Here is a 24,762-nt window from a genome sequence, read left to right on the forward strand (position 1 = left end):
ATTGCTTGAAAGTTGAAACAAACATATATTATTACTCATGATGTCTAATTTTAGACTACCAGTTCCGGCAATCTTTTGCCCTTTTACTACCACAAGGAACATGTCATTCGACAAGACAGACGACGCGATCACAAACAAACATCGGAATTCCAAGGGCAAGCGACCCCAGCACAAAATGCGACCAAATGGTTGATAAGCCATTAGACCGGCTTAGTGATACAATTGAAGTTGCTTTCCTCAAGCATTAATAGAAGTAAAGTCTCCATGCTTATTAGGACCTTCGTCAAATCAAATCTCTATGGTTATCAAATTTTCAAGTGGCTTGTCGATCAACCAAATTCTCAAATGCTATTCAACACAAGTACAAGCTCTTCCGCTAAATCCAAAGCTTTCTTCAAAGCCAACCCTCAAATGATCCTAGTGATCAAAAATGTTCCGGTAGTATGATTTTAGTTGATGCACATTATCTATTCTAAAACTAGGGAGCAATTGACTGTTCATTGGGCTACAGTCAATTGTTTGCCCCTTGATTTCAACTTATTTACAAAAAACCATGAGAATTGGGCTGGGTTTGAAGGATATTATTTGAACTGATAAGGGTGATTTTGTCCGGACGGTTTGGGACGAATTACCCCTTCATTTCACCTTATTTACAATAAACCCATCAGATTTGGGCTGTGTTGGAAGGGTAATTATTAGAACTTATCGCGGTAATTTTGTCTGTAGGGTTTCTTCGACTTCTTCTTCCTCTCTCTTCATTTCTCTTAACCTCTAGCCCCAACGCCGCTCACCCCCGTTCTTCTTTTCTAAAAGAAAACCCTAGCCACTCAATTTCTCTCAACTCTAGCCGTACCTCAACCACGGCCTCCATTTTAGCAGCTCGACCTCGATTCCATCCGCCTTCCTCCCGGCGAAGACTTTGGCATTATCAGGTAATCCTATCTCCGACCCAAACCCTAACATTACAGAAATTTGATAGCAAGAATCGTTCTTTCCCAAACCCTATCGTGTTTCCATAAGTTTGATAATGAAAGTTCGTTTTTTGGAATTTATAAATTTTGTGTTTTTGCTCTGTAGAAGCATGATTTGAGTTTTTTTTATTTATAAATTAATTAAAAGGTTGGTTTTTATGGTTGCGTAGCTCATATTCATTGCAGTCTAGATCCCAACAACCCAAGGATGATATTTCCATGCTAGGGCTCTAGGATCGTCAACCCATCGATGATATTTCGCTCAAACTCGCAGATCCATGTTCGATCCTCCAGTTTCAGAGCAAAACATTGATCCAGTTCCCAGATACACAAGAAGCAAAGGTAAAGACTCGGTTTGTGCCTCAAAAAATATACTCTCTTCTCTGTTGTGTGCTTGAATGCCTCGGATCTGGGACCCTGGATTGCTGAAAATTAATTTCTTTGCACCCCAACTATGAATTTTAGCATTTTTTTTTTTTTCGGATTAATGCAATCACAATGTTATTTTATTGATTTTATTTACCATTATTCTCGCTTTGCTGCACACGTTTGATATAAGTCCGTCTGGGTTTGACGAGATTCAAAGTACTTCTTATCAAATTGGTTGCACGGACCACTACGAGGTAGACATCCTCCAAACCCTCTACATAGCATTGAGGTAAATCCCACTTCTGCTCTGCTTCACAAATTATTTGTTATTTTCCGTAATATATTTTGATTTCTAGAACTGTAATTTCAGATTATTGCCCTTTCGACTCCTCTCCCAGTGCCTCAAGCCAAAACCAAACCCAGCTCCAGTCCTCTACAAATCAAACCTCACAAAGTAAAGCACTCTGATTTCGTTTTTTATTTCTGGTCCAGTAACCTTAGGTAAAGCGAAGAACTGTATAAATCCTCATGCATGTGGTTTGTTCTTTTGCAGAATCCGAGATTGGAGGTGATAAGTAGCTGGTTTTAGCTTCTGAGGCAGACACTTGAAGAAGGAGCAAAGATGAATGCATTAGTGGCAACGAACAGACACTTTAAGTTTGCTGCTCGGCTTTTGGGATTGGACTCCAAGCTTGAGAAAAGTTTACTTATACCATTTAGGGAAATCAAGGTAATTTTGCATATAATCTCCCTTATGTATATCCCTTACTCTTAATTATAGGTAGATTGTGTGTATTGGTTTTGCCCCCTTTTTTTCATTACCCTATTATTTGTTGTTGTCCTCACCCTGTGAATCAAATGCTGATTCTTTTTTTTTATCCTTCTAAAATACATTATGCATCTGGTTTTTGTTCATTCACATATGATGCACTGTTAATCGTTTCCTAACAAATCTGTTTATGTATGTTATTTTCTGTTTGGTTTGATTCACAGGGATAGCTTTTTTATGGTTGTTGTTGTTAGAAATAGATTTAATTTTTTATGCCTTTGAACAAACCCTGTGAATCAAATGCTCTGTTTTTTTATGCTTTTTTATGGTGGTTGTTGTTGTTGTTGGTTTGTTCAAAACAATATGTTGTTGTTAGAAATAGATTTAATTTTTTATGGTTGTTATTTTCTGAGGATCATTCATGGTCACCATTGAAAACAAGTGTGATTTGTTCTTCGCCATCATATTTCAAATCAAAATTGGTTCTGTCATTAATAATTCAAATGATCAGTTCTTTTATTTCAGAGCAATATTTTTTCTTTATCGGTTTATGTAGATTGGGTCGCGTTCGATAGTTGATGGATTGATGCCTAGAATCCTACTACTAATTTTGGGCTACAGTCTTGACCATTATTTACAGCAGAGATGTTGTTTTGAGATTAAGAGACCTTAGGAAACTATCATACAAGACTATAGTTACAATTGAATATCGTTTTGGAGTTCATAAGAGGAATGTGTTTATGGAAGTGAATATCTTCTTTTTCAATAAAAACAACAAATATATTGATCTTCAAAACCAGGGTTTAGGGTAGACTGTTGTTCAATGTATAGAATTTTACCCCTTTTATTACTTTTTTAATATTTCAATCCTCTTTCATAATACTAATCCGTAAACTTATTAAATTTATTCACCAGGTCATTTTTCTTTCAATCCCGAAGTTCGTATTTCAGGAACTTGGATGGTTGGACACAGCACTTCGCCCTTTGGCTTTTGAGGTATATTTATTTGCTGTTGTTATGGTGGAATGTGCAATCGTTATGTCTTAAGTTGAGCCTGGTTCTTTAATAAAAACAATCAAATGTATTGACTTTTGTATGTGTTTCGCGTGAGAACACCAAGTTGTGATGTGTTTGCATAATGGTTTGAATCTGTGCTTAGGTTGCTTTGAAACTCAGGTTGGGTTATGGTTTTGTTCAATTTTAATTTCATTCTCTGGTTTTAGTTTCTAATGAATGAAGAGAATCATTCTCAATGACTACTAGAATGGCATCCTGTATAGCTGCTATTGGATTGTCATGCAAAACTTCACGCTTATTGGTGGTTAATTGTAGGTATATGTGACCATTGTCTTTTCAATTGGTAAAAAATCTTCTCTAACTTCTGAAAATTCATGGTCAGCATTGAAAAGAAGTGTGATTTGTTCTTGGCCATCATATTTCAAATCAAAATTGGTTCTGTCATGAATAATTTAAATGATCAGTTCTTTTATTTCAGAGCAATATTTTTTCTTTATCGGTTTATGTAGATTGCGTAACGTTCGATAGTTGATGGATTGATGCCTGGAATCCTACTACTAATTTTGGGCTACAGGCTTCACCATTATTTACAGCAGAGATGTTGTTTTGAGATTAAGAGAATTTCACTTCTGCATGAACTTTGTGCACTTTGAAATCTTTATTTTGGGCTCATTCTTATAACATCTTTGGAAATATTTCAAAACTTGACTCCCTTTTTCTTAGTCATGATTGCTATTATCTTTTTAACCAGGTCATGAGAAAAGTTAGGGTAAGCATGTACGAGTATCAGCCGGAAAGCATGTTTGTTCACCACATGAGGCGGATAATTGTTCAGCTGTATATGGATTTGCTTTTGTTGGACTGTGCTGCTTTAAAGTTCTGGATTGGTGCTATCAGTGAAGATGCCCCCCCTGTGCTGCGTTGGGGACTTTCTTGATTCAAGTATTATTCACTTGGTTTTCTTATTTTCTTACAAGTTTTCATTTGAAAAAAAAAATTGCTTCATTCATATGCATTCTATGTTGCTAGCTACTGGGGTTTACAATTTTTTTACTTTTTGCTTTTTATTTTTCCTCCTCAGGTAATATTTTCCTTTTACTGCATATTGTATCTTCTGTTTGGGAGTGCCTCTGTTTTTTTAACTTGCTGAGAATGCCTCTGTCAAAATTTTAAGGGCCTTTCTTTGTTTCATCCAATCATTTTCTTCAATTTCTATGTCCAACTATGAAGCATTTTTTTTTTATTGATATAAAGACCTTTTCTTTCTCCAATTATGCCTCTGTCAACTCTTTTTGATTTAAATGCACTCATTTAGCACTCACATTTTTCTGATAGAGTAGATGAAAAAGAGGGAAACATAGCACTCACATTTATCTGATAGAGTAGATGAAAAAGAGGGAAACATGGATTATATATGCGCCATTAAATTTAACAGACATCCATACTAACAGCTTCGGTTTTCAAATTTGTAGAAACCAACTGTGATCTGTTGCAAGAAAGACTCAGAAAAGAAAATACCTCTACATACCGAAGATTATGTCCAACTTTAGCATGCTTGAAACTGGTATGCTATGCCATCAGCTGCTTCTAATTTTGTAAACAGTTAATACTATCTTAAAATTGAAATGCCAATGATTCGAAGCTCATGACTGAATTATTATAGTTCTGTAAGATTTATTGAATACTTTTTTTCAAACTGGCTCTCGCAGCGGAATCACCGCCACCAACAGCTATGGCTGCGCAGTTCGTCGTCGTCCAGTAGTCCTCCGAAATTCAACTCTCTCTTTACTCTCTCCGACTCAGTGCGTCTCTATTCTTCCAGGTACACCCATATCTATATCCCAAACGACTCTTTATATGTATCTATTTGTTAGAGAAGGCTTTTGCCCTTTGGGTTCAATTTTATCTGCTGTCTGCGTTGGATTTGATGTCTTCTCAGTCCTTATTTTTTTATCCAGCAATGGAGCTTGCATTATCACTTGAGAAATTGGCAAATGAAAGCTGCTTCACTTGCAGAGTGTAAAACATTCATTGTTATTGTATGATGTCTTCTTAATATAAGATGATTAGGTGTAGGTGATTATATTTTGTACCAGTAACATGGGTTGGTTGGTGTTATGAATTAACAATTATGTGATCGTGAGACAATTGTGCAAAGATAAAGTATTGGATTGCTGTTTGGTGTGGGTGCAAGTTGTGCCGGATTAGTGCTTTGGAGCATCATTTTTGAAAAATCATATGGTCAAGTCAGAGAAAAATGTTAGTTACTTGCTTATATACTGTAAGGATGCTTGGGCTGGTATATGTATTTCCACATATTGTATTGGCAGCCACAAACATTTGTGTTTTATCCGGCGGTGTGATGCCATTTTTATCCCAACAGGTTCTGGAAGTGATCTCTGTTTCTGTTATCAAATGTGTGTAGTTTCCTATTTTTTTTTCTTCTTTTGGCTGGAAAGTAATGGAGAAGATAAAATTTGAAAGACACAGTTGTGGTAATCCTTGAGATAAAAGTAGATGATCCAAGTTTTACTACATATATTTCAAGGAATTAATGTTGGATGCAAAGAACAATGTTACAGTTTCACCATCATACGTCCAAATATTGTAAGTTTGGGACTTAACCTAAGGTGTAGTTAGCAAGACCACTTACAAGTTATAAATGTTTGGGCTTTTTTTTTTTTTTTTTTTTTTTGTGGGGGGGTGGGGAAGCAGTTTAAAAACTTGATATCACCTTTGCATTTGTATGTTGTCAATGTAAAGATTATTCTTTTGATCAGTTAGATGTCAGTTTTATAATCAATGCTTTGGTTAACTATAAATCCACACACCGTTTTCATAAGATTTGTTTTTCTGCCAACATGTTAATTTTGCTCAATGATAATGCCATAATTGGAATATTTTTTTATAGAAATGATGTAATGGGTTAATCTGAAATTTCGAACTGAAATCTTACATGACTGCTATTGCACATGCTCCTCTTTTTTGGTTGTTGGGTTTTATTTTTATTTCATTTTTTGGTAAATGCAATTGTTGGTTTTGCAAAGAACTGACTTCTATCTTATTTTTAGTTCTCTATGCATGTAGTTTCACCTTTTTTGATCTCGAGTATCTGGTTGGCTTTATTTATCAGGCCCAGGGTTGTGATTCTGGATGCTGACATGATTAACCACACTTGGTGCGGAGAAATGCAAGCATGTTGCAGCGTATTATGGGTATATTGTTAATTCATAACCAAGCTGCTTATCTTACCGACCCCTTTCACTCATCTATTCCTCTGTCCATTCATGGTTATGTTTAATTTATTCAGGTTAAATGTGTCTTATTCATGCAGTTTAGGCTGGTGCATTCAAGTCCCGCAGCAACGCGCGGGCATATTTTCTAGTTCCAACTAAGTTGATGGACATTTCAACCAAGTTTCTCCCTTAACTCAGCCCGATATCATATATCGTTACGATTAAACATTATCCTACCTTTGTGATTTGAATATTGTTAGTTTACAACCTTTTTTACATTTCTACGTGTATTTTATTTTAGCCTACCATGTACATTTTCTTTTGGTTTTGTAATTCTCTTTCAGTTATAAAGTGATTAAAATATTTTTTTTATTTTTATGCAATATTTAAATCTTAGGCAAGCACAACACACATAATATTCAAAGACTCAAGTCACGAGGCATAAAAAGAACCAAACCAAACCAATGTTCAATCGTTTTGTTCAAATGTCAAATCTTGCACAAACTCACAAATTGGACACACAAATAGTCTATTGGCAACCTCCAATAGCGGCGTGCCAATAAACATCCTCTCTCGAGCCTTCATTTGACATTGAAAGTGAAAAAGTGCTTTAGCCATTACTCCGTCTGATTTTGACACCAACATAAGTACCCATGAACATCCTCTTGTAAGGTTGTAATTGTAAATTAAATTCAAATGTAATTTTCACACCTCAAAATCGAAGATGCTCTAATAAATTAGAGTGACTTACATGAAACCAACTCACCATCATATGTCATTCTAATTTAATAATACATTACCTTCTAAAGAAAAATGTGCACATGACAATACACTATTAGACAAAAAACTATACATGACAGTAAATTTGTCAAGAGAGTGTCTCCCACTTAAAAAGTCCGCTGGTCTTTTTTTTTTTGGTCAAAAGGTAATTTCATTACCAACACAACAAACTTACAAAAGAGGAGGCCAAAAAACATGATAAGCATAAAAGATATGGACCTCCAGCAAAAACTCAAAACAGAAATTTGAGCCCAACAGAACAACCAAAACATACCCTAACAAACCTCACACATCACCGCCATCAGTGCACTGTAGACCGGACATCGCGATCCCACATCCAAAGCAAGCTCTTGAGATCAAGCCAACCAACACCCGGGAAGTGAGACTCCAACATTCACCACATAAAATGCAACCACAAATCGAAAGAAACTTGTAGGAAGAAATATCCCACCAGTAACAATGCTGACAAAGGCACAAACAGAGGTAGTGGTGTAAACACCGAAGTTGAAACTCTACGCACCAACCGGAAGTATCGCGAAAAATCACTTCAGAAATAAGCGTGGTGTAAACACCGAAGTTGAAACTCTACGCACCAACCGGAAGTATCACGAAAAATCACTTCAGAAATAAGCAGCTACTGATCCGGATTGATGTGGTGTCGAGGAATGAAGGAGCCGAGTGGGAAGATTAGGAAATGGAATGATGAAATTGGAAAGAAATGAATGATCCCGATGGAAGGCAAATGATGATGAAATATGAAGCCATAGGATAAAGGATGAGTGAAAACATGCCTATTAAGACGAAAAGTGATGGGAAAGTGCAGGAACAAGCAAGCAAAAGGAAAAACAGAAAAGAAACAATCAATAACCCTATACACAGCTAGGGTCAGCGGGGGAATATGGTGGTAATCACTGAAACCAAGCTCACACAGAAGTGAGAACTCTCAGGAAGAGAGAAAACTTTCAAACCAGTTTAGTATAGGAATTGCAACTTTAAAACCCATTGGTTTTTTACTGAGAAATAAAAAGCTGAAGCTTTTTAGTACCTTGACCGTTTTCATACTGCACACACTGCCAAATATTGGATTTTTGGAGCTGGCAATTCCCCATGTCTTCATCCAAAAGCTCTCTCTCATTACCCAATCGAAAAACCGTCATTGTAAGGTAAAACTTTCTCAATTTCTACTCAGATTTTGTAATTTTCGAAAATGTTTTTCTTTATTTTCACAAAGTACATTATGCTATCGGATTTTGTTAACTATTAATTATTGTTGATTAGTAGAGTGCGGCATAAGGAAAATGATGCAGATGATACATGAGTATGGATCGTTTACATGGAGGATCGAGGACTTCTCTAAGCTCAAGGACAACAAACATTACTCCCACAAATTGCTGGTCTCAATTGGTGCGTACTAATAAAACCCCTTTTTTTCAGAGAAAATCCATGTTGGACTGTACAATTAGTAGCCAAGATCACCTTTTTAGTTTATGGGTTTTGAGATTGGATTTTCTCGAATATCAAACAGAAAATAGTACCCGTACATATTTTCATTTTCTTTTCCATATTCAGAACTGTTATTTACTGATGCATTTCCCAAAAAGTACAAAATATACCTGTAGGTATAGCTACTGCTTAGGCAATGAGCTGCAAATTTTTAATTTTATTTTTGGAAAGGTTAAAAGTGATTTTCAACAAACCAAAAGGGTTGTTTATATTTAATGAGATTTGATCTGGAATATCGGATGCTCTTGATTTTTTAACCGTTAGATTTTTTTTTTATAATAAAAACACGAAATTTAAGATCAAAGTGTCAAAAAGGCCACAATATTGTATACTTTAGAGCTAGATAAAGTTTTTTTCGTGTCTGACAAAAGACTCGAAAGTAGATCTGGATTGTCCCAATACAAAATTATTTTCCATAAAAGCAACACAAAAGTGTTTTTTACAAAAATAGTGTTATGCACACATCCAATTTTACCTTTCACGCACTCTTGTTAAAGTTTGACTATTAATATTCTTTAATTCATTCCATAGCTAAAAATTAAGTGAAGTGTATGAGAATCTTCATAAAGCCCAACGAATTCTCTGTGTTGGGTACATCAGAAGCTTCAAATTTGTCATCTGGCTGGAGTAGATATGCCAACTTTAACCTGACACTGGTCAACCAACTTGACAGCACCAAGTCAATCAAAAAACCTCATAATGGTAATTTTGAAGTTAGCATATCTACTTCAACAAAATGACAAATTTGAAGCATCTGCCACACCCAAATATATGAAAAATTTCTTGGGCTTTATGAGGATTCTCCTGACCAATTCAAAGCAAATCAAGGCTCAGTTAAAAACTTATAAATTTGTGGGCTTTATGGCCTACTATTGGACTTCTAGTACTATTAACCCATACAGCTAACCCCTATTTTTACTTTTTACATATTTTCCTTAATTTTTAGATGTGGAATGAATTGAAGAAGATTAATAGCCAAAAGTTAACAAGAGTGCGTGAAAGGTAAAATTAGATGTGGGTATAACACTATTCTTGTAAAAAACACTTTTGTATTGCTTTATGGAAAATAATTTTGTATTGAGACAATCCAAACTCGCTTTCAAGTCTTGTGTCAGACACGAAAAAAAGTTTTATCTAGCTCTAGAGTATATAATATTGTGGCATTTTTGACACTTAGATCTTGAATTTTGTGTTTTTATGACACAAAATCTAATGGTTAAAAAGCCAAGAACATTCAGTATTCCAGATCAAATCCCATCATACATCAATAACTCTTTTGGTTTGTTGAAAATCACATTTAACCCTTCCAAAAATAAAATTAAAAATTTACAGCTCGTTGCCTAAGCAGCAATCATAGCTACAAGTATATTTTGTACTTTTTGAGCAAGGCACTAATAAATAGCAGTTCTGAATATGGAAAACAAAATGAAAAATGTACAGGTAATATTTTCGTTTCGATATCCGAGAAAATATAATCTCGAAGCCCATCAACTAAAAAGATGATCTTGACTACTAATCATATGGTCCAAAATGGATTTTCTCTGGAAAAAAAAGGGTTTTTATAAGTATGCACCAATTGAGACCAACAATGTTGAAAGTGTGGGAATAATGTTTGTCGTCTTTGAGCTTAGAGAAGTCTTTGATCCTCCATGTAAACTGTCACATCTCGGCCAAGACCCCCACCACATCCCGAGCTCGACTCTACCGTAGCACAATATTGTCCGCTTTAAGCCCTACCACACCTTCACGGTTTTTTTTCTAGGAACTCACACGAGAACTTCCCAGTGGGTTACCCATCATAGGATTGCTCTCGCGCGAACTCGCTTAACTTCAAAGTTCCGATGAACTCCAAACCAAATGAGCTCCCAAAAGGCAACGTGCTAGGTAGAGATGGGAATATACATATAAGGCTTACAGGATTCACTCCCATGGGCTATGTGGGATGTAACAATCAACCCCCCTTAGGGCCCGACGTCCTCGTCGGCACACATCCGACCAGGAATTGAATCTGATACCAAATTGTCACATCCCGGCTCGGGATGTGGTGGGGGCTTGGGTCGGGATGTGACATAAACGATTAATACTCAAAAGTATAATCTGCTTCATTTTCCTTACGTTGCACTCCACTAATCACCAACAATTAACAAATTACAAAATCCCGTAAAATAATATACTTCGTGAAAAGAAAAGAAAAACATTTTCGAAAACAAAAAATCTGATTAGAAATTGAGAATGTTTACCTTACAATGGCAGTTTTTCGATCTTAGGGACGGTGTGAGAGAGCTTTTGAAGGAAGACATGGGGAAATGCCAACTCCAAAAATTCAATATTTGGCAATGTGTGTGCAGTATGAGAATCGATATGGGTACTAAAAAGCTCCAACTTTTTATATCCTAATAAAAAAAACCAGTGGATTTTAAAGTTGCAATTCTTGTACTAAACAAGTTGGAAAGTCTTTTATCTTCATGAGACTTCTTCTCGCATCTGTGAGAGATTGGTTTCAATGATTACCACCATCTTCCACCGCCGACCCTAGTTGTGTCTAAGGTCGATGGTCGCCCTTATTTCTTTCCTTTTTTGTTTTTTCCCTTTATTTGCTTGTTTCTGCACTTCCCCGTCACTTTTCCTTTTAATAAACATGTTTTCACTCATCCTTCATCCTCTATTGCTTCAGATTTCTTCATCATTTCCCCTCCATCCCGATCATCCATTTCCCTCCAATTTCGTCTTTCCATTTCCTAAACTTCCCACTTCGCACATCAATCCAGATCTGCAATTGCTTATTTTCGAAGTGATTTTGCGCGATACTTCTGGTTGGTGCATAGAGTTTCGACTCGGGTGTTTACACCGCCATCTCTGTGTGTGCCTTTATCGGCATTGTTGCTGGTGGGATATCTCTTCCCACAACTTTCTTCGATTTGCGGCTGCGTTTTATTTGGTGCGTTGTGGTGAATGTTGGAGTCTCTTTTCCAACCACTTCCGAGCGTTGGTTGGCTTGATCCCTAAAGCTTGCTGGGGATGCAGGATCGCGGTGTTTGGTCTACAATGCACTAACGGCAATGTTGGGTGTAGGTTGTTAAGGTTTGTGTTGGTTGTTCTGTTGGGCTCAAATGTTTGTTTTGGGTTTTGGCTTTGTTTTGTTGGAGGTCCAATTCTTTTCCCTAATTGCGCCCCTTGGCTATCTCTCAGAAAACTGATATTCCCTCTTTCATTTATCCATGTCCAGCACATATGCTTACTCCTTTGCGGCCCATTCTCATATTATTGCTAATTGGTTTAGCAATGATATTGTTTCCAACGTCTATAAAGGTTCAACGCCCTAAAATGGTGAAGCCTTCAATATACTGAGATTAATGCTTTTTCCTTCTTCACTCTTTAAAATCGACAATTTAATTAAGAACAACGAAATGGTAAAGCTGCCCTATCCCCACTTTTTTCTTTTTATCCGTGTATGAAAGTAGTTTTACTGAACCTTTTCTTTCAAATTTTTTTAATCACATATTCTAAATTTAAATTTAAAACTAAAACAAAACGAATGAACAAATTGCCACAGATGTGAACATGTAACAAGAGGCTAGTAGTTAATAATTTATAATTTCTATCAAATTGCAATTTGGGATTTTGAAATTGTATTCATTTATTCCTTTTATCTATTTGAACGTTTAATCTTCCATTAAATAGATGACATGCCATATGTGGGCCCCTTTTTTGGGCTAACGTGTATAAGATACACCTTTACATTTTCAATCAAATTGTGCGATTGGCTATCTTGAAATATGAAGCATCAATTTAAGAGAAGTCAAAGCTCCAAGATGAGTTCTTTTTGTCCATATAGTGCAAATATAAGTTATACGATAGCTTATAAACAGGTCCTCCACCCCACAAAATCATCAATTCTACGAAGGACCATGCGTTAAAACATTCTTAAGATAAATTGATATGATTTCAAACTTATGGTGTACCAAGAAAAAAATTGAAACTATTTTTTTACATTTTGCAATATTATTCCAAACTTGGAGGTAGTTAGCCCAAACAAGCACCACGATCTAATGGTTTTTTTTTTTTTTTTTTTTTTATAAGTGCGCATTCTTAGTTCCAATCACCTCGATGAAAATTGACAAACACACTTCGTAGCCCGCCTAATACATGTTAGCAGAAGTATTTTAAGAATTCTTGCTTAGAAGACCACAACTTTTATGTTTTATTGAATAAAATGAAAAGGCTCTTATGTTTTTCTGTTATTTTGATTTTAGTTCTGTTTAAGAAATTTTTAAGTGTATACTTTGAGTATCTTATACTCCAATATAAATGAAATTTAACAGTTCAAAACTCGGAGTAAAATATGCTCTAAGCCATACAATTTTGGCAACTTTTGTAAATTGCAGATTAAATGCATTTTCCTATGTGAAATTTGACTGGGCTTTGATGCTGCTTAAAGAAGTGGAAAACCCCTTTTGTCAATTGGTTGGTCAGGCAAATAAATAAGAGATTTTCTATGGTACTTTGGAGTATTTGATATTCCAAATATTTTAGCTGTTAGATTTTTGTTTAAAAATACAAAAATCAAGATTGAACCGTCATGAAGTATACACTCTGAAGGGTCCTAGGATTTTTGGATAAATGATTGAGGTTTTCGTTGTCTGCAATTCCCCGACTGATTGCTAGTACTCTCTCTCTCCTCTCTCTCTCTCTCTCCTGGGCAGAGAAGGCTGGGGAACCGTGGATGGGAAGGTACGTTTAACAATGTGGTTCGTTTGTTTTGACTGATATATGTGGTTCGTATGGTATGATTTATATGGGTTTGTTTTCTTGTTGGTAGAATGAGAAATGAGGAAGAAGATGTTGTATGTGATCCTTATACGTGGAGGATTCACAACTTGTCCAAGCTCAAAAGGACGAGCATGCCTCTGAAGTTTTCATCGTTGATGATATCAAATGGTACCTAATTCTTCACCACCATCTCCTATAACTTAATCCTACTTATATATATATATATATATTGCTTAATTATTCTGCCAACTGACTGCAGATTTTTGCTCCCATTTTGTTTTATTTTTTTATTTATTTGTGAGGTTTTTGAAACTTTCATTTTTTTGGGTAACAACAAGGAAAGGCATTCTTCATTTCTTTCCCATTTTTGGAATACCGAATTAAATGATGGGGTTCAAGTGGTAAAAGGGTCATTTTTGTTTATGAATTTATTTGTTTTCATCATCTCCAAAACACATAAATAATAGTAGATTTTTCATTCATTCAGACCATAGATTTCTTATACTGGGAGCCTTGACAGTTGACACAGGCTGATTAAGCAACAAAGCTCCAAATTTTATTCACAAAAACATGGGGTGCAGATTAAAATTATTGAAAATATGAGTACACCCCTCGGAATTCAATTTTCTTTAACTAAAACCCATCATGATATATTTCTCTAACAAAAACCCAATGACTAGCTCCAACTAAGCAATATCCATTATTAAGTTTGACTTGGCAAAATTTGTATTTTTGGATATCTAAATTACCCCTAATAACACTTATTTTGGATCGCACTTATTATCTACATTTATTTTACATTATTCATTCTATTAAATGTCTTCACATATCTACATTTATTACCCCTAATAACACTTACTTTGGATCGCATTTAATAACAAAAATTTACATGATACCAATGTTGACATACCTCGATCAGAAATGTCTACCTAGACACTCGAATCGCGATGTGTTGGCCGACATCTGAAAGGTGACGAAACCATAAAGTGTAATGATGTGAAAAATATGAATAAATTAAAACCTAAAATTGATTAATTTAGAGTGCACATATGAGCGGGATTGAACCCATATCAAACAAGTAATGTCAAAGCATAAGTAAATTGCAGTAAAAGAAGAGTAAGGACATGTATACCGAAATGAAGAGCCTCCTACATAATAGATGTTACCAACAAACTTCGTCGTCACAAAACCGCTACCACTAAAATCCTGGAGGGGCAAAAAACAAGGATGAGTGGACCTGAAAATAAAGTTTTGTAAAACCTTTTCGAAAAGTTTGTTGTAAAACAAGTATATAGTTTCTTAAAAATATTATAATAATAGTATGTAATAGGTATCTTGCATCAGAGTGAGCTAGTATGTAATAGGTATCTTGCATCAGAGTGAGCTAAAGGATGTAGGTATCTCATTATCAAATCTCAAATAATATTAAAAACATAAGTTTACGAAAAATCTATTTGTAAAACTAAATATAATAATTCACGTCATAATATATAAAAGCAGTTGTTAAAAAAAAAAAAAAAACACACATACATATATATACATACACACGTAAAAACGAAATGATCCGCTCACGTAACCAAAGCTTGCTCGACCTTGGTGAGCCTTGTCGTTTGTTGATCCAAATAAGCTCGCACCTATACCAAGTCACTTTGACTTTAGCGAAGTACTTAAACATAAATCATACACAAAATGAACAGATTAACTATAATCCGTCCAAATTTCATATTTTACAAATTTGCCCCTAAAATTAGAGGTAATTGCAAAAATACCCCCGACTTCTTAGAATTACCAAAAAGCCCTAAAACTTCAACAATTTTTCCAGTTTGGTCCTTGTTGTAAAAACAGTACGGCAACAACATTCTTTTATAAAATTTCCCTCCAAACCAGCACATACTATATGAATTAGAAGAGAAACATAAGTATACCAGAGGGTCTCAAGGTGGCCGGAATCTTACGGGCCCATAAAGGGTTTTCGTCGGGTTTCATAGTAGCAGTCATGAAATCGAGCATGCAAGGCTCGAACTAGGTCTAGATAACTTGAAGATGGGACAAAATGGGCCTGGCCTCGTCAGACCGGCAAAGGTTTGGCCAGAATCTTTGTCGGAGTTCTCTGCAAGAATAGGGGAAAAAAGGCGTATCAAGCCTCTGGTTTTGAGCTGACGGTGTGGGTTCTAAGTTTACATGCAAGCTCGAAACCAAGCTAGAAAACGGAAACTGAAATGAGAGGGAGGAGTATGGAGGCTTACCAAGTCGAGAGCTCGAGAACTCGTTGGGGTACGTGATGAACAGTGGTGGAACCCATTATGCAGAACTAGGCTTGGCTTGATGTCCTTAGCAGATTGCATGAGGGTGTTGGCAGCTATCAGTGTGTGTACGAAGGATTTCAGCAAGCGGTGGTGATGGTTTTTTTTTTTTTTTTTTCCTTTTCTTTACTTGGCCGAGAGAAATGGGGAGTGCAGAGAGACAGAGCTATGAAGGCAGAGAGTAGAGATGTGAGGAAGATGAGTGGAAAGATAGGGAGAATGAGGGAGTGGGATGTGAGGGAGGGAGAGAGAGAGCTTTGGACTTGAGTTCATTTCTACGAAAACAAAAACTACTAATTCACTATCTGATTATATCTTCAATTCCCAAGAGAAACAAATAAATAGTATAATATGAATAACTATTGTTTAACCAAAGAAAAAAAGAGGAGTATGATTCTTTTTTATTTTCTTTTTTTTCTTTCTTTTTCTTTCTTTTTATTTGAACAGTTAAATCATGTTAACATCTTATATTAATTTTTTATATTAAAAAAAAGCTAAAATAAGAGAATGTAAGAAAAAATGATAAAAAAGAAAGAAAAAAGAATCTAGTTCAAAAAAAATTCAAATAATTAAATATAACTTTGAGGTATTTGTTTCCTCCCCAAGGTGACCCCATCATCGTCGTCTGGTTCTACCACAATTTCCATGATATGATTACATGGATCAACGCCACCTATATACGTAATATTAAAAAAAAAATTATTATTAACATTTCAAAAATTTTATTTTATACTCTAAACTTTATATATTTAGAAACAAAAATACACTTATACGAAGTGTATAATAAAATTTTTAGAATGCCAATAACACTTCACTAAAAAAACTCTTTCATTTTGTTTAAAATTATTTTTCATGGGGAAAGGTAATTGGAGCAGTACAGATGATGACTGCAAAAGTAATTGCGGTGCCTGCAAGTGCAAAGACTACTACTTGGTAGAGAGAGATGATGTCGGCTGAAAATGGGAAAAGAGAGGGTGTGAGAGCGACGTGAGAGAGAAGTAAAAAGTGATGCAGAGTTATGATGTTTGATGAAAAATGATGTCACAAGAGTGTGGGTTTTTAAAATTCATTAAAATATTTGTTTAAATCAACTTGCACAAAGCCATCACAAGCAACCAAGCATCAGCATGAAGCCGTTTTAAGGCCCGATTCATGCTTCCCACGCCAAGTCATAGCAATAGCAGTGGTGCACATTGTAGTAGGTCAGTTTTTAACATTTGAATTTATCTACGATAAATTTATACTGTTTCGAACATAATTTGTTTGTTATAATTTCGAAATGAGTTTCATTTGCGATCACGTGTTCGTAAAAATATGTACTATTTAAAAATAGTAAAATATGATTGAAAAAGTGAAAGGAAAATTAAGATTCACATGAAAGTCTTACATGGCATCTCAGGGGTATTTTGATAATTTCACTACTACTGAGAATAAAATACGATAAATCTCATGACGGTATCTCACAAATGTTCCTTATATAGTTGTTTTCACATGTTGCTATGTAAATTAGTATATCCTACAAAAATAAAAAAGTTATTTTATTCAAAATTATAAATATTTTAAATATAACATAGGTGAATTATTTTGCACAATATATATAATAACAATATAAGTTCCCAGTAAATTATGTAATGACACACGCAAAATAATTTACCTACAAAATAAATAAATATTTTTATTCACAATTAATTAAATACCAATATTTTGCAAAAAAAAAAATTATATATATATATATAACACTACATGCAAAATAATTTACCTACAAAATAAAAGAATGTCGATTGATTGCACACTCTATATAATAATAACAAAATGTGGCTAGTATAAATGTAATATCACATAAAAAATAATTTACCTACAAAATAAATAAATGTTTTTAGCCAATTAATTCAAAATTAATTAATTACATATTAGTTTACATAAAAATATAGATAAATTATTTGCAGCATATATATAGTTTTAACAAAATATGCCTAATACAGACATACATACAAAATAATTTACCTACAATAATTGTCATGTTGTAGGCTATTTGACTAAACTGTATAAATGACAAAGAGGCAAAGGGCCCGGCGGCAATAGAGAGAGAAGAGAGAGATTTAATTCTGATATGTGTTATATTCCACCTCATTGTGTTTTTATTTATAATAGTAGAGAAGATTAATTCCTTACCCTTTTACGATTATAACTCTAATAGGAATTTAACTACTAAATGGAATATACAAAGATATTCCTAGATACACTAGGATTTACACAATCACATCCCTAATCCAATAGTACTGCAACACTCCCCCTTGAGTATGTAAATACTCAAACAAATGGCGCATCAGGTCTTTAGCGATGAAGTCGTCGGCACAATGAGCGAATGCAAATCTCAAAACAACAGAATAATGCATAAAAAGTAAAGCTCACAAAACCTCGCTATGGTAAAACCCAAGGTGAGAGAAAAATTCATAGACTAAGGAGAAAAGTGAGAAGTTGCATTAAGTCAAAACTATATGTCTTCTAGACGTAAGTAGAATAGCTCACAAAGGTATGATCAGCCCAGGATAGGTGATTCGTTAAAACCTAGTTAGGTAGCAAAAACCCAGTAGGAAAAATGCTCCTAATCGTAGGGAAAAATAGTACATTAAGATCAAGTAAGTATACTTCTGGATACTCCCCCTGAGTTTGACATAACTTCCAAATGAGAACTACAAGCATTGCATATGATAGTTAGGCATACTAATTCCTCGGACAAGCTTTTGGAAGGTTGACTTCGGCAGTGACATCATGTAGAGATCGGCAAGATTGTCTAGGATCGGCTAGCATGACTTCAATCTCCTGATGCTTTGTTGATGTGATGTAGATGCAATATGTCTTGGTGTTGACTGGGTTGATGTATCATGTATCATCGCTTGGTCGGGTTGATACATGCAGCATGGTCTTCATGGATCGTCGTTGGGACTTAACGATAGATGAAAAAACACAACAAGTACTTCGACTATGCTCAACAAGAACTCATAAATACGCCTGCACACGAGTCGGAACCACCTAAAGTGGTCTGTACGACAAGCTGGGTGTAAATAAATACGCTCTAGTGCTACGATCACGTGAAGGATGTGCAAAGTATCGCAAGTTACCTACAAGTCGGAACCACCTAAAGTGGTCTATACGACAGGCTGACACCTGCCTTAGATCTAAGGTGAGCATGTGTGGTGTGAGAGGTGAACGATCACGTGAAGGCTAGGACATCAACTCTGGCGGAGCACTAACACCGAGGTGCATATTAATGAGCTCTCTAAACATCTCACATAATCCTCAATTTACATAAACATTCGATAACTCACATGGTACTTACCTGAGCGTCTACAGCGTCAACCATAAATATATGCAACTACTAATGCATGTATAAAATATGTGAATACTTGGCATGGTAATTCAAAACATACTTTCATTTAAAATGATTTTTTTGGGAAAAATCAAGTATATAGATATATACTGAAAAATAAAAGCCCACTCACTGATATGTCGAAAGGTTATAGCCCCCGAGCCTCGATTGATTACGCTCGTCCTCAGGATAAGTCTCACATATATGCAAAACAACTATATAAACGTCAATTTAATGCACATAAACAAAACTAGGTAATAATTTCTCATACAATGCTTAAATGGGGTGTTTGAATATACCACCATGATCTACACAACCTCAGGAACATCCCCATATTTTTAGAAAAAAATTTCGATCACCCACGCGCTGGCCAAGGCATGCCCCCACGCGCGACCATATGCCTGGCACGCCTAACGGAAAAGTTAACACCATAACACCATAAGGAAGATTCCGTTAAAACTAACCTGATGTTGTTAGCTGCCGTTAGGAATATTCGGTCAACTTTGACGGAATATTCTCTTTTCTTCTTCGGTGAACCACCGGCCGCCGTCGCCGTCACCGGAAACTGGAAAAATATTCAAAGCTTCGTATCTCACTCGATTCTCATCCAAAATTCATGAAATTTTCACCAAAATGAAGCTTAGGATGAGAAAAACACATTCTTACCAATTCCAAGCCCTAAAATCCATGGGGTCTCGCCGGAGAACCCTCGATAATCAGCCAAAATTTCAAACTCGCCAACTCGACTTCTCGACGTCCAAAACACCTCGTTTTTTCTTCTTCGAGCTTTGTGAGAGTGTTCTAAAGCTTCCTATAAGCTTAGAATCTTCCAAAAACTTCACATTTACATGTGCATGAACAGTACCTCAAATTGGAGGTTATGGTTCTCGGGTTTTCCGACAGCTTCACGTCCTAAAAATGGTATAGATGAGATTGTATAGTTATAAGGAATACTAATATGACATCAAAAACCTCGATCCGTGAAGAAAAATGGTTGATTTGGATGATGTCCGTATGACTTGTACCGAAATGCAGAAAAAATCCGAGAGGGAGGAAAGAGAGAGAGTCAACGGGAGTGAAAGAGAGGGTGAGAGGGTGTGAGTGTGTGGTCCAAATTTGGGCATCCAATCACAACAAACAAAACCACACAACCACACAAAACGTCCAAGGGCAATTTCATCTTTTCATACCTGCGATAAAAATGTTTCGGGACGGGCTGTCACAAAAATTCATAAATTTTAGAAAATAAAATTCTGTCATTTTAAAATTCCGTAATAATCTTAAATTTCCTCATCCAAACAGAGTGTTAAATTTTGGCTTTTGTATTTAGGAATTGTTATTAGCACTCCAAAAATCTTATTTGGCATTCCAAATTTTCTATAATTAGAAAAAATATATATATTCTTTTGAGGAGTGTAGAAAAATATATTTAAATGCTATTAACAGTTTCCTTATATTTAAGCAAAAATTTAACAATTAGAAACTTAGAAGACACAAAATATCTCATACTACAAAACATTGTAGAAAATCCCGTAAATCTGAATACATTGATTGATGTATAGCAGGACTCCATCCGACGTAGTCCTTGAGCTGGGGCATAAAGCGTACTGATGCTGTATTGAGACACTGGAGGGAAGGGTTTCCCTAAAATGGTTAGTGACAGCCTGTCCTCAATAGTGGTGGGTCTGCACTCTGCACCGGATATATGGAATTAGAAATCTTTAGAGTCAGAGATGCCTGGGCTGGGGAAGACTGCACACTCCACACTGTACACACCTTGCAGAAGCAAAGTGGGGGAAGCGTGACTGAACAGGTTTTTAATGGGTGTGCCTTATACACACACACACACATATATATATATATATCAAAGCCACTGTTCATATTCATATATGTAGCATTCTTATCTTCAATACCAAAAGTGAATATATTATTCCACTTAGTATTACACTCAGGTGATATTCATTTTCATTTATAAGTGAGAGATTTAATATTTGATTCTCGTTAAAGACGAATTTAAATCACATTATTGCTGACTCATTGTGAAACTTAATTCTTTAGTATATATAATATTGTTTGTTAAAAAAATAAATACATATTATATATATATATATATATATGTATATACCCAACTGCTCAACACACCCACAATATGTGGGTAATTAGTAATTACCAGTAAACCATGAAACAATTATGCTTGTTACACAAACAAAATTAGTGGTTGGCGCAACTCAAATTAATTTAGGAATTGTTTGGTATTCAGTTTTTGTTCAATTTTTTAACTCAAAAATAATTTTTGAGTCCCGAGTTAATGATCCTTGTTTGGTAGGACTATTTTTAAAACTAAATTTGTAAATCAAATGATGTGGTTGTTAATGATTGAATTATTACTTAAGTGTTGATTAATGTTCTTATTTTCTATTGGTGAGATATCATTTCGTTTACAAATTTGGTTTAAAATTTTGGTCTCCTTAGCATTACGCTTATGAAGAACTCAAGAAGCTTGTTCTTTAATTTTTTTTAGCAATGATGAAGAGGGGAGCAAGAATCTGTGTTCGAAAACAATTATGAATCAATCAAACACAAACAAATGTTAGAATAAAAAAATAGACAATAACGTATTCTTCTTCACTTGTAAGTGCGATGTTTTTAGTTAGATTTTTGCCAATAACGAATTTGAATCACATTATTATTAGTCCATTGTGAGGTTTAGTCAACTTCTTCTCTTTAATATAGATAATATCGTTTGTAAAAAAAAAAAAAAATTATAACCAGACAATAATGCATTCGAAATCCAAATGTAAACGAGTGGTGGAGGCTTGTAAATTCTGTAATCCTATACCCGCTCATGCTTGTAGTTCAATAGCGGCCCCGTGTCCGAGGAGGGAAAACTAAGTCGGTCCATGCTTGAAAATTGAAATGATTCTTTGGCTCGTGGAAAAATAGAGGGGAGAGTAAAGCCAACCACTTTTTCGGCATTCGGTTGTTTGGTTGTTTGTTTTTTTTTTTTCATGAAATAAAAAACATTGATTGCTTTGTTTTTATGACGATTAGTGTATTTTCAATATACTTTGTGCATGAAAAAAAAAAAAACTTTGTACATGAATATGAAAAGACATGAGAAATCATTTTTACAATTTTTTTTGGGTGTGTCAAAGGCAATCTAAGAGAAAGGGAATGAGTCAAGCCACACAGTATATGAGCCAAAATTAGGTATAAGACTAAAGACAAATATTAAACATCCTTGTTAACTATATGGATACCTATAAAAAGAATATTAGATTGTACAATTTTTTTTTTTTTTGAACAATATTAGATTGTACAATTAGTTGGTAAGGAAATAAGTATTTAAAATAAGATCTAGTAAATTGTAGCAATAATCCTTTAACTTTAACTCAATTGGAGCACTGGTCCATCAACTAAAAATCCATTTCCAATGGTCCATTAACTCATCAAAACGTGCAGTTATTGTCCTTTTTGCCAACTCTGTCATGCATATAAGGTTGAATTAAGAGGCAAATATGGAAAATCAAATAAGAAAATTTTTATTAATTGTCCCTCAACTGTAATCCAACTGGAGAAATGGTCCCTCAACTTTAACCAAATTGGAGCAGTGATCGCTCAACTTTAACCCAATCCAATTGTGGCAATAGTCATTCCAACATAACTCATTTTGACAGAATTTTGACAGAGTTGACGAAAAGGATTATAACTACACGTTTTGATGAGTTGAGAAATCAATGATATTTTTAGTTGAAGAAATATTGTTTTAATTTGATTAAAATTGAGGACCTTTGTTATAATTTAATCTTAAAATAAATAAGTAAAGGACTCATTTGACCGTTAATTAAATAATAGTAGAAGAAATGGAAGCTCCCTTTGCCCTTGATCAGGGCAGGTGAAAAAGAATTGGGGCTTTTAGATGTCTGCACTGCCCCAATGCTGGACTAGCCTAGTGCTTCCCCAGCTCGGTTTTTCCTCTCTCTCTCTCTCTCTCTCTCCCTCCATCCAAGGACACTTGCATTAGAAATTTGGAAGGAAGGTATGTTTCTCAGTCTCACACTGTCACACATTATTGTTGACGTTTATGGGTTTTATTTAAATTCGTTTTCTTTTTCGGGGTCTGGTTATTTTAATCTGTAATTATTGTTTTGTAGAAGACGAGCAAGTTACAGGGAAGAAGAAGAGGTTGTGTCTGGGACATTTACATGGATGATCGAAAACTTCTCTAAGCTCAACAACAACAAGCTTTTCTCTGACGTTTTCACCATCGCTGGTTTCAAATGGTATTATTTTTTTTTTTTTTTTTTGTTCTTTTGGAGCTTCTTCCATTTACATTTCCTCCATTTTTTCATATAATAAACACACACCATTATTATACATATATATATATATATATATGTATATTTAATTCTTTCGTTGTTTATATTTTGATTTATTCAATTCAATTATTTAATAAAAGAAAAAAAAGTGTGCGGTTATCATCTCTCTTTACGAGTTCATGGATTTGTTCAAACAAACTGTAAGTTATTATTTATTTAACCTAAAAAAAGCTATTTTTAGTAATATTCTTCGTATGTAAGAGAGAGATTTTAGATTCAACTTCTGGTAAAGACAAGTTGATAACGGTTTATTCTGATTGATCTATTGCATGACTTAACCAAAATTCATCATTCCTTATTGTAAATATTGAACAATATAAAAATGTAAGTGATCCTTCACTATAGTGGTGGGAAAGAGTCGAGTCCTTGCATGATGGCGTGGATTCGAACTCCTTCAATGGAAAATTTAACAAAATTTATTGTTTGACAAAAAAAAAAAAAAAAAACACAAACAAACGATATATAAATAAAAAACTAACTAAAAGAAAAGGGAAATAGGAACCAGGTAATCTAACCTAGCACATCCCATAAGGCCAAACTTGGCCCAAGATTATTACGTTGTGCCATATCATGTATGTGTCTGTAGTTGTTGCCCCTCAAATTATAAGCAAATTTTGGTAGGCAGTCGAACTCGAAACTCAGGTGCAAGGGTCAGTGATATTTTCAGTTCTTTACTAGCTTTGGTTTGGTTTGGATTGAACAGGGGGATCCTTGTTGTACGTCCGAAGTGGTTATCCGACCAAGATCCTAATGGCCTAGTCCAGTTGGCCATATATTTGGGCATCGCAGGTGCTTCAAGCTTGGCACCTGGTCAATCGACTTGACACCAACAAGTCAATCACAAGGCCTGCAACCGGTATTGTTCTAATCTCGAGTGCATCTCCTTTCATTCACATTCATGTTTGTATAACATTTTCAGAACAAATTAGGATACCCTTGGATAGAAAGATTAAAACCAGGGATTTGGATTGATTTTCTAACTTTCATCCCTCATGGAGTGGTGAACCATATACGCATTTTTTTTTTACTCATCCTTTCCCTTTTTGGAGAGACATTCATGTGATATTCGCCTGATTTGCATTTTGACGACATATTTCGTCGTGTCGTTAGGGCGTATAATGCTATAAGTTGATGTAGCAGGACTTAATAATTTTCAGTTGATGGTTTTTGGCTCAAAATTTATGAAAAATTAATCCCCTATAAATTCAAGAGGGGATTATTTATAGTATTGAAGGTTTTGAAACCATACTCAAGGCTCTAGCTAGAAGACATGCATGATGATTGATGAGTAATTC

At 35.0% G+C, this 24,762-nt stretch overlaps 1 protein-coding gene and 3 long non-coding RNA genes across 8 annotated transcripts; 2 read left to right on the plus strand and 2 right to left on the minus strand.

The window, feature by feature from the left end:
• Positions 1–1,497: 1,497 nt before the first annotated feature.
• On the plus strand, positions 1,498–6,342 carry LOC137712454 (uncharacterized). Of its 4 annotated transcripts, none has more exons than XM_088696285.1 (8): positions 1,498–1,629; positions 1,711–1,794; positions 1,894–2,070; positions 3,025–3,105; positions 3,878–4,068; positions 4,599–4,690; positions 4,836–4,948; positions 6,260–6,342. In XM_088696285.1, the coding sequence occupies exons 3-5, from the start codon at positions 1,963–1,965 to the stop codon at positions 4,061–4,063; spliced, it is 375 nt and encodes a 124-aa protein (XP_088552411.1). In that variant the 5' UTR covers positions 1,498–1,629; positions 1,711–1,794; positions 1,894–1,962; the 3' UTR covers positions 4,064–4,068; positions 4,599–4,690; positions 4,836–4,948; positions 6,260–6,342. The 4 variants fall into 4 exon arrangements, with proteins under 4 accessions (XP_088552411.1, XP_088552413.1, XP_088552412.1 ...); XM_088696287.1 differs by lacking the exon at positions 6,260–6,342 and adding an exon at positions 5,066–5,274; XM_088696286.1 differs by lacking the exon at positions 6,260–6,342 and adding an exon at positions 5,085–5,274.
• Positions 6,343–14,545: 8,203 nt separating this feature from the next.
• LOC148695463 (uncharacterized) lies at positions 14,546–16,007 on the minus strand. 2 transcript variants are annotated; one of them, XR_015964332.1, is made up of 4 exons: positions 15,662–16,007; positions 15,341–15,525; positions 14,960–15,049; positions 14,546–14,621 (listed from the first exon to the last, which is right to left on the minus strand). It is a non-coding gene; the product is annotated as an uncharacterized LOC148695463 (long non-coding RNA). The 2 variants fall into 2 exon arrangements; XR_015964331.1 differs by having other exon boundaries at positions 14,946–15,049.
• Positions 16,008–18,177: 2,170 nt separating this feature from the next.
• On the minus strand, positions 18,178–20,136 carry LOC148695464 (uncharacterized). The gene is made up of 3 exons (XR_015964338.1): positions 19,755–20,136; positions 19,553–19,653; positions 18,178–19,303 (listed from the first exon to the last, which is right to left on the minus strand). It is a non-coding gene; the product is annotated as an uncharacterized LOC148695464 (long non-coding RNA).
• A 2,845-nt stretch (positions 20,137–22,981) lies between these two features.
• On the plus strand, positions 22,982–24,631 carry LOC137733576 (uncharacterized). Its single transcript, XR_015963908.1, has 3 exons — positions 22,982–23,127; positions 23,243–23,371; positions 24,171–24,631. It is a non-coding gene; the product is annotated as an uncharacterized LOC137733576 (long non-coding RNA).
• The last annotated feature ends 131 nt before the right edge of the window (positions 24,632–24,762 follow it).

This window comes from Pyrus communis, chromosome 7 (assembly GCF_041283825.1).
Source record: "Pyrus communis isolate YQ-2024b chromosome 7, ASM4128382v1, whole genome shotgun sequence".
Lineage (NCBI taxonomy): Eukaryota > Viridiplantae > Streptophyta > Magnoliopsida > Rosales > Rosaceae > Pyrus > Pyrus communis.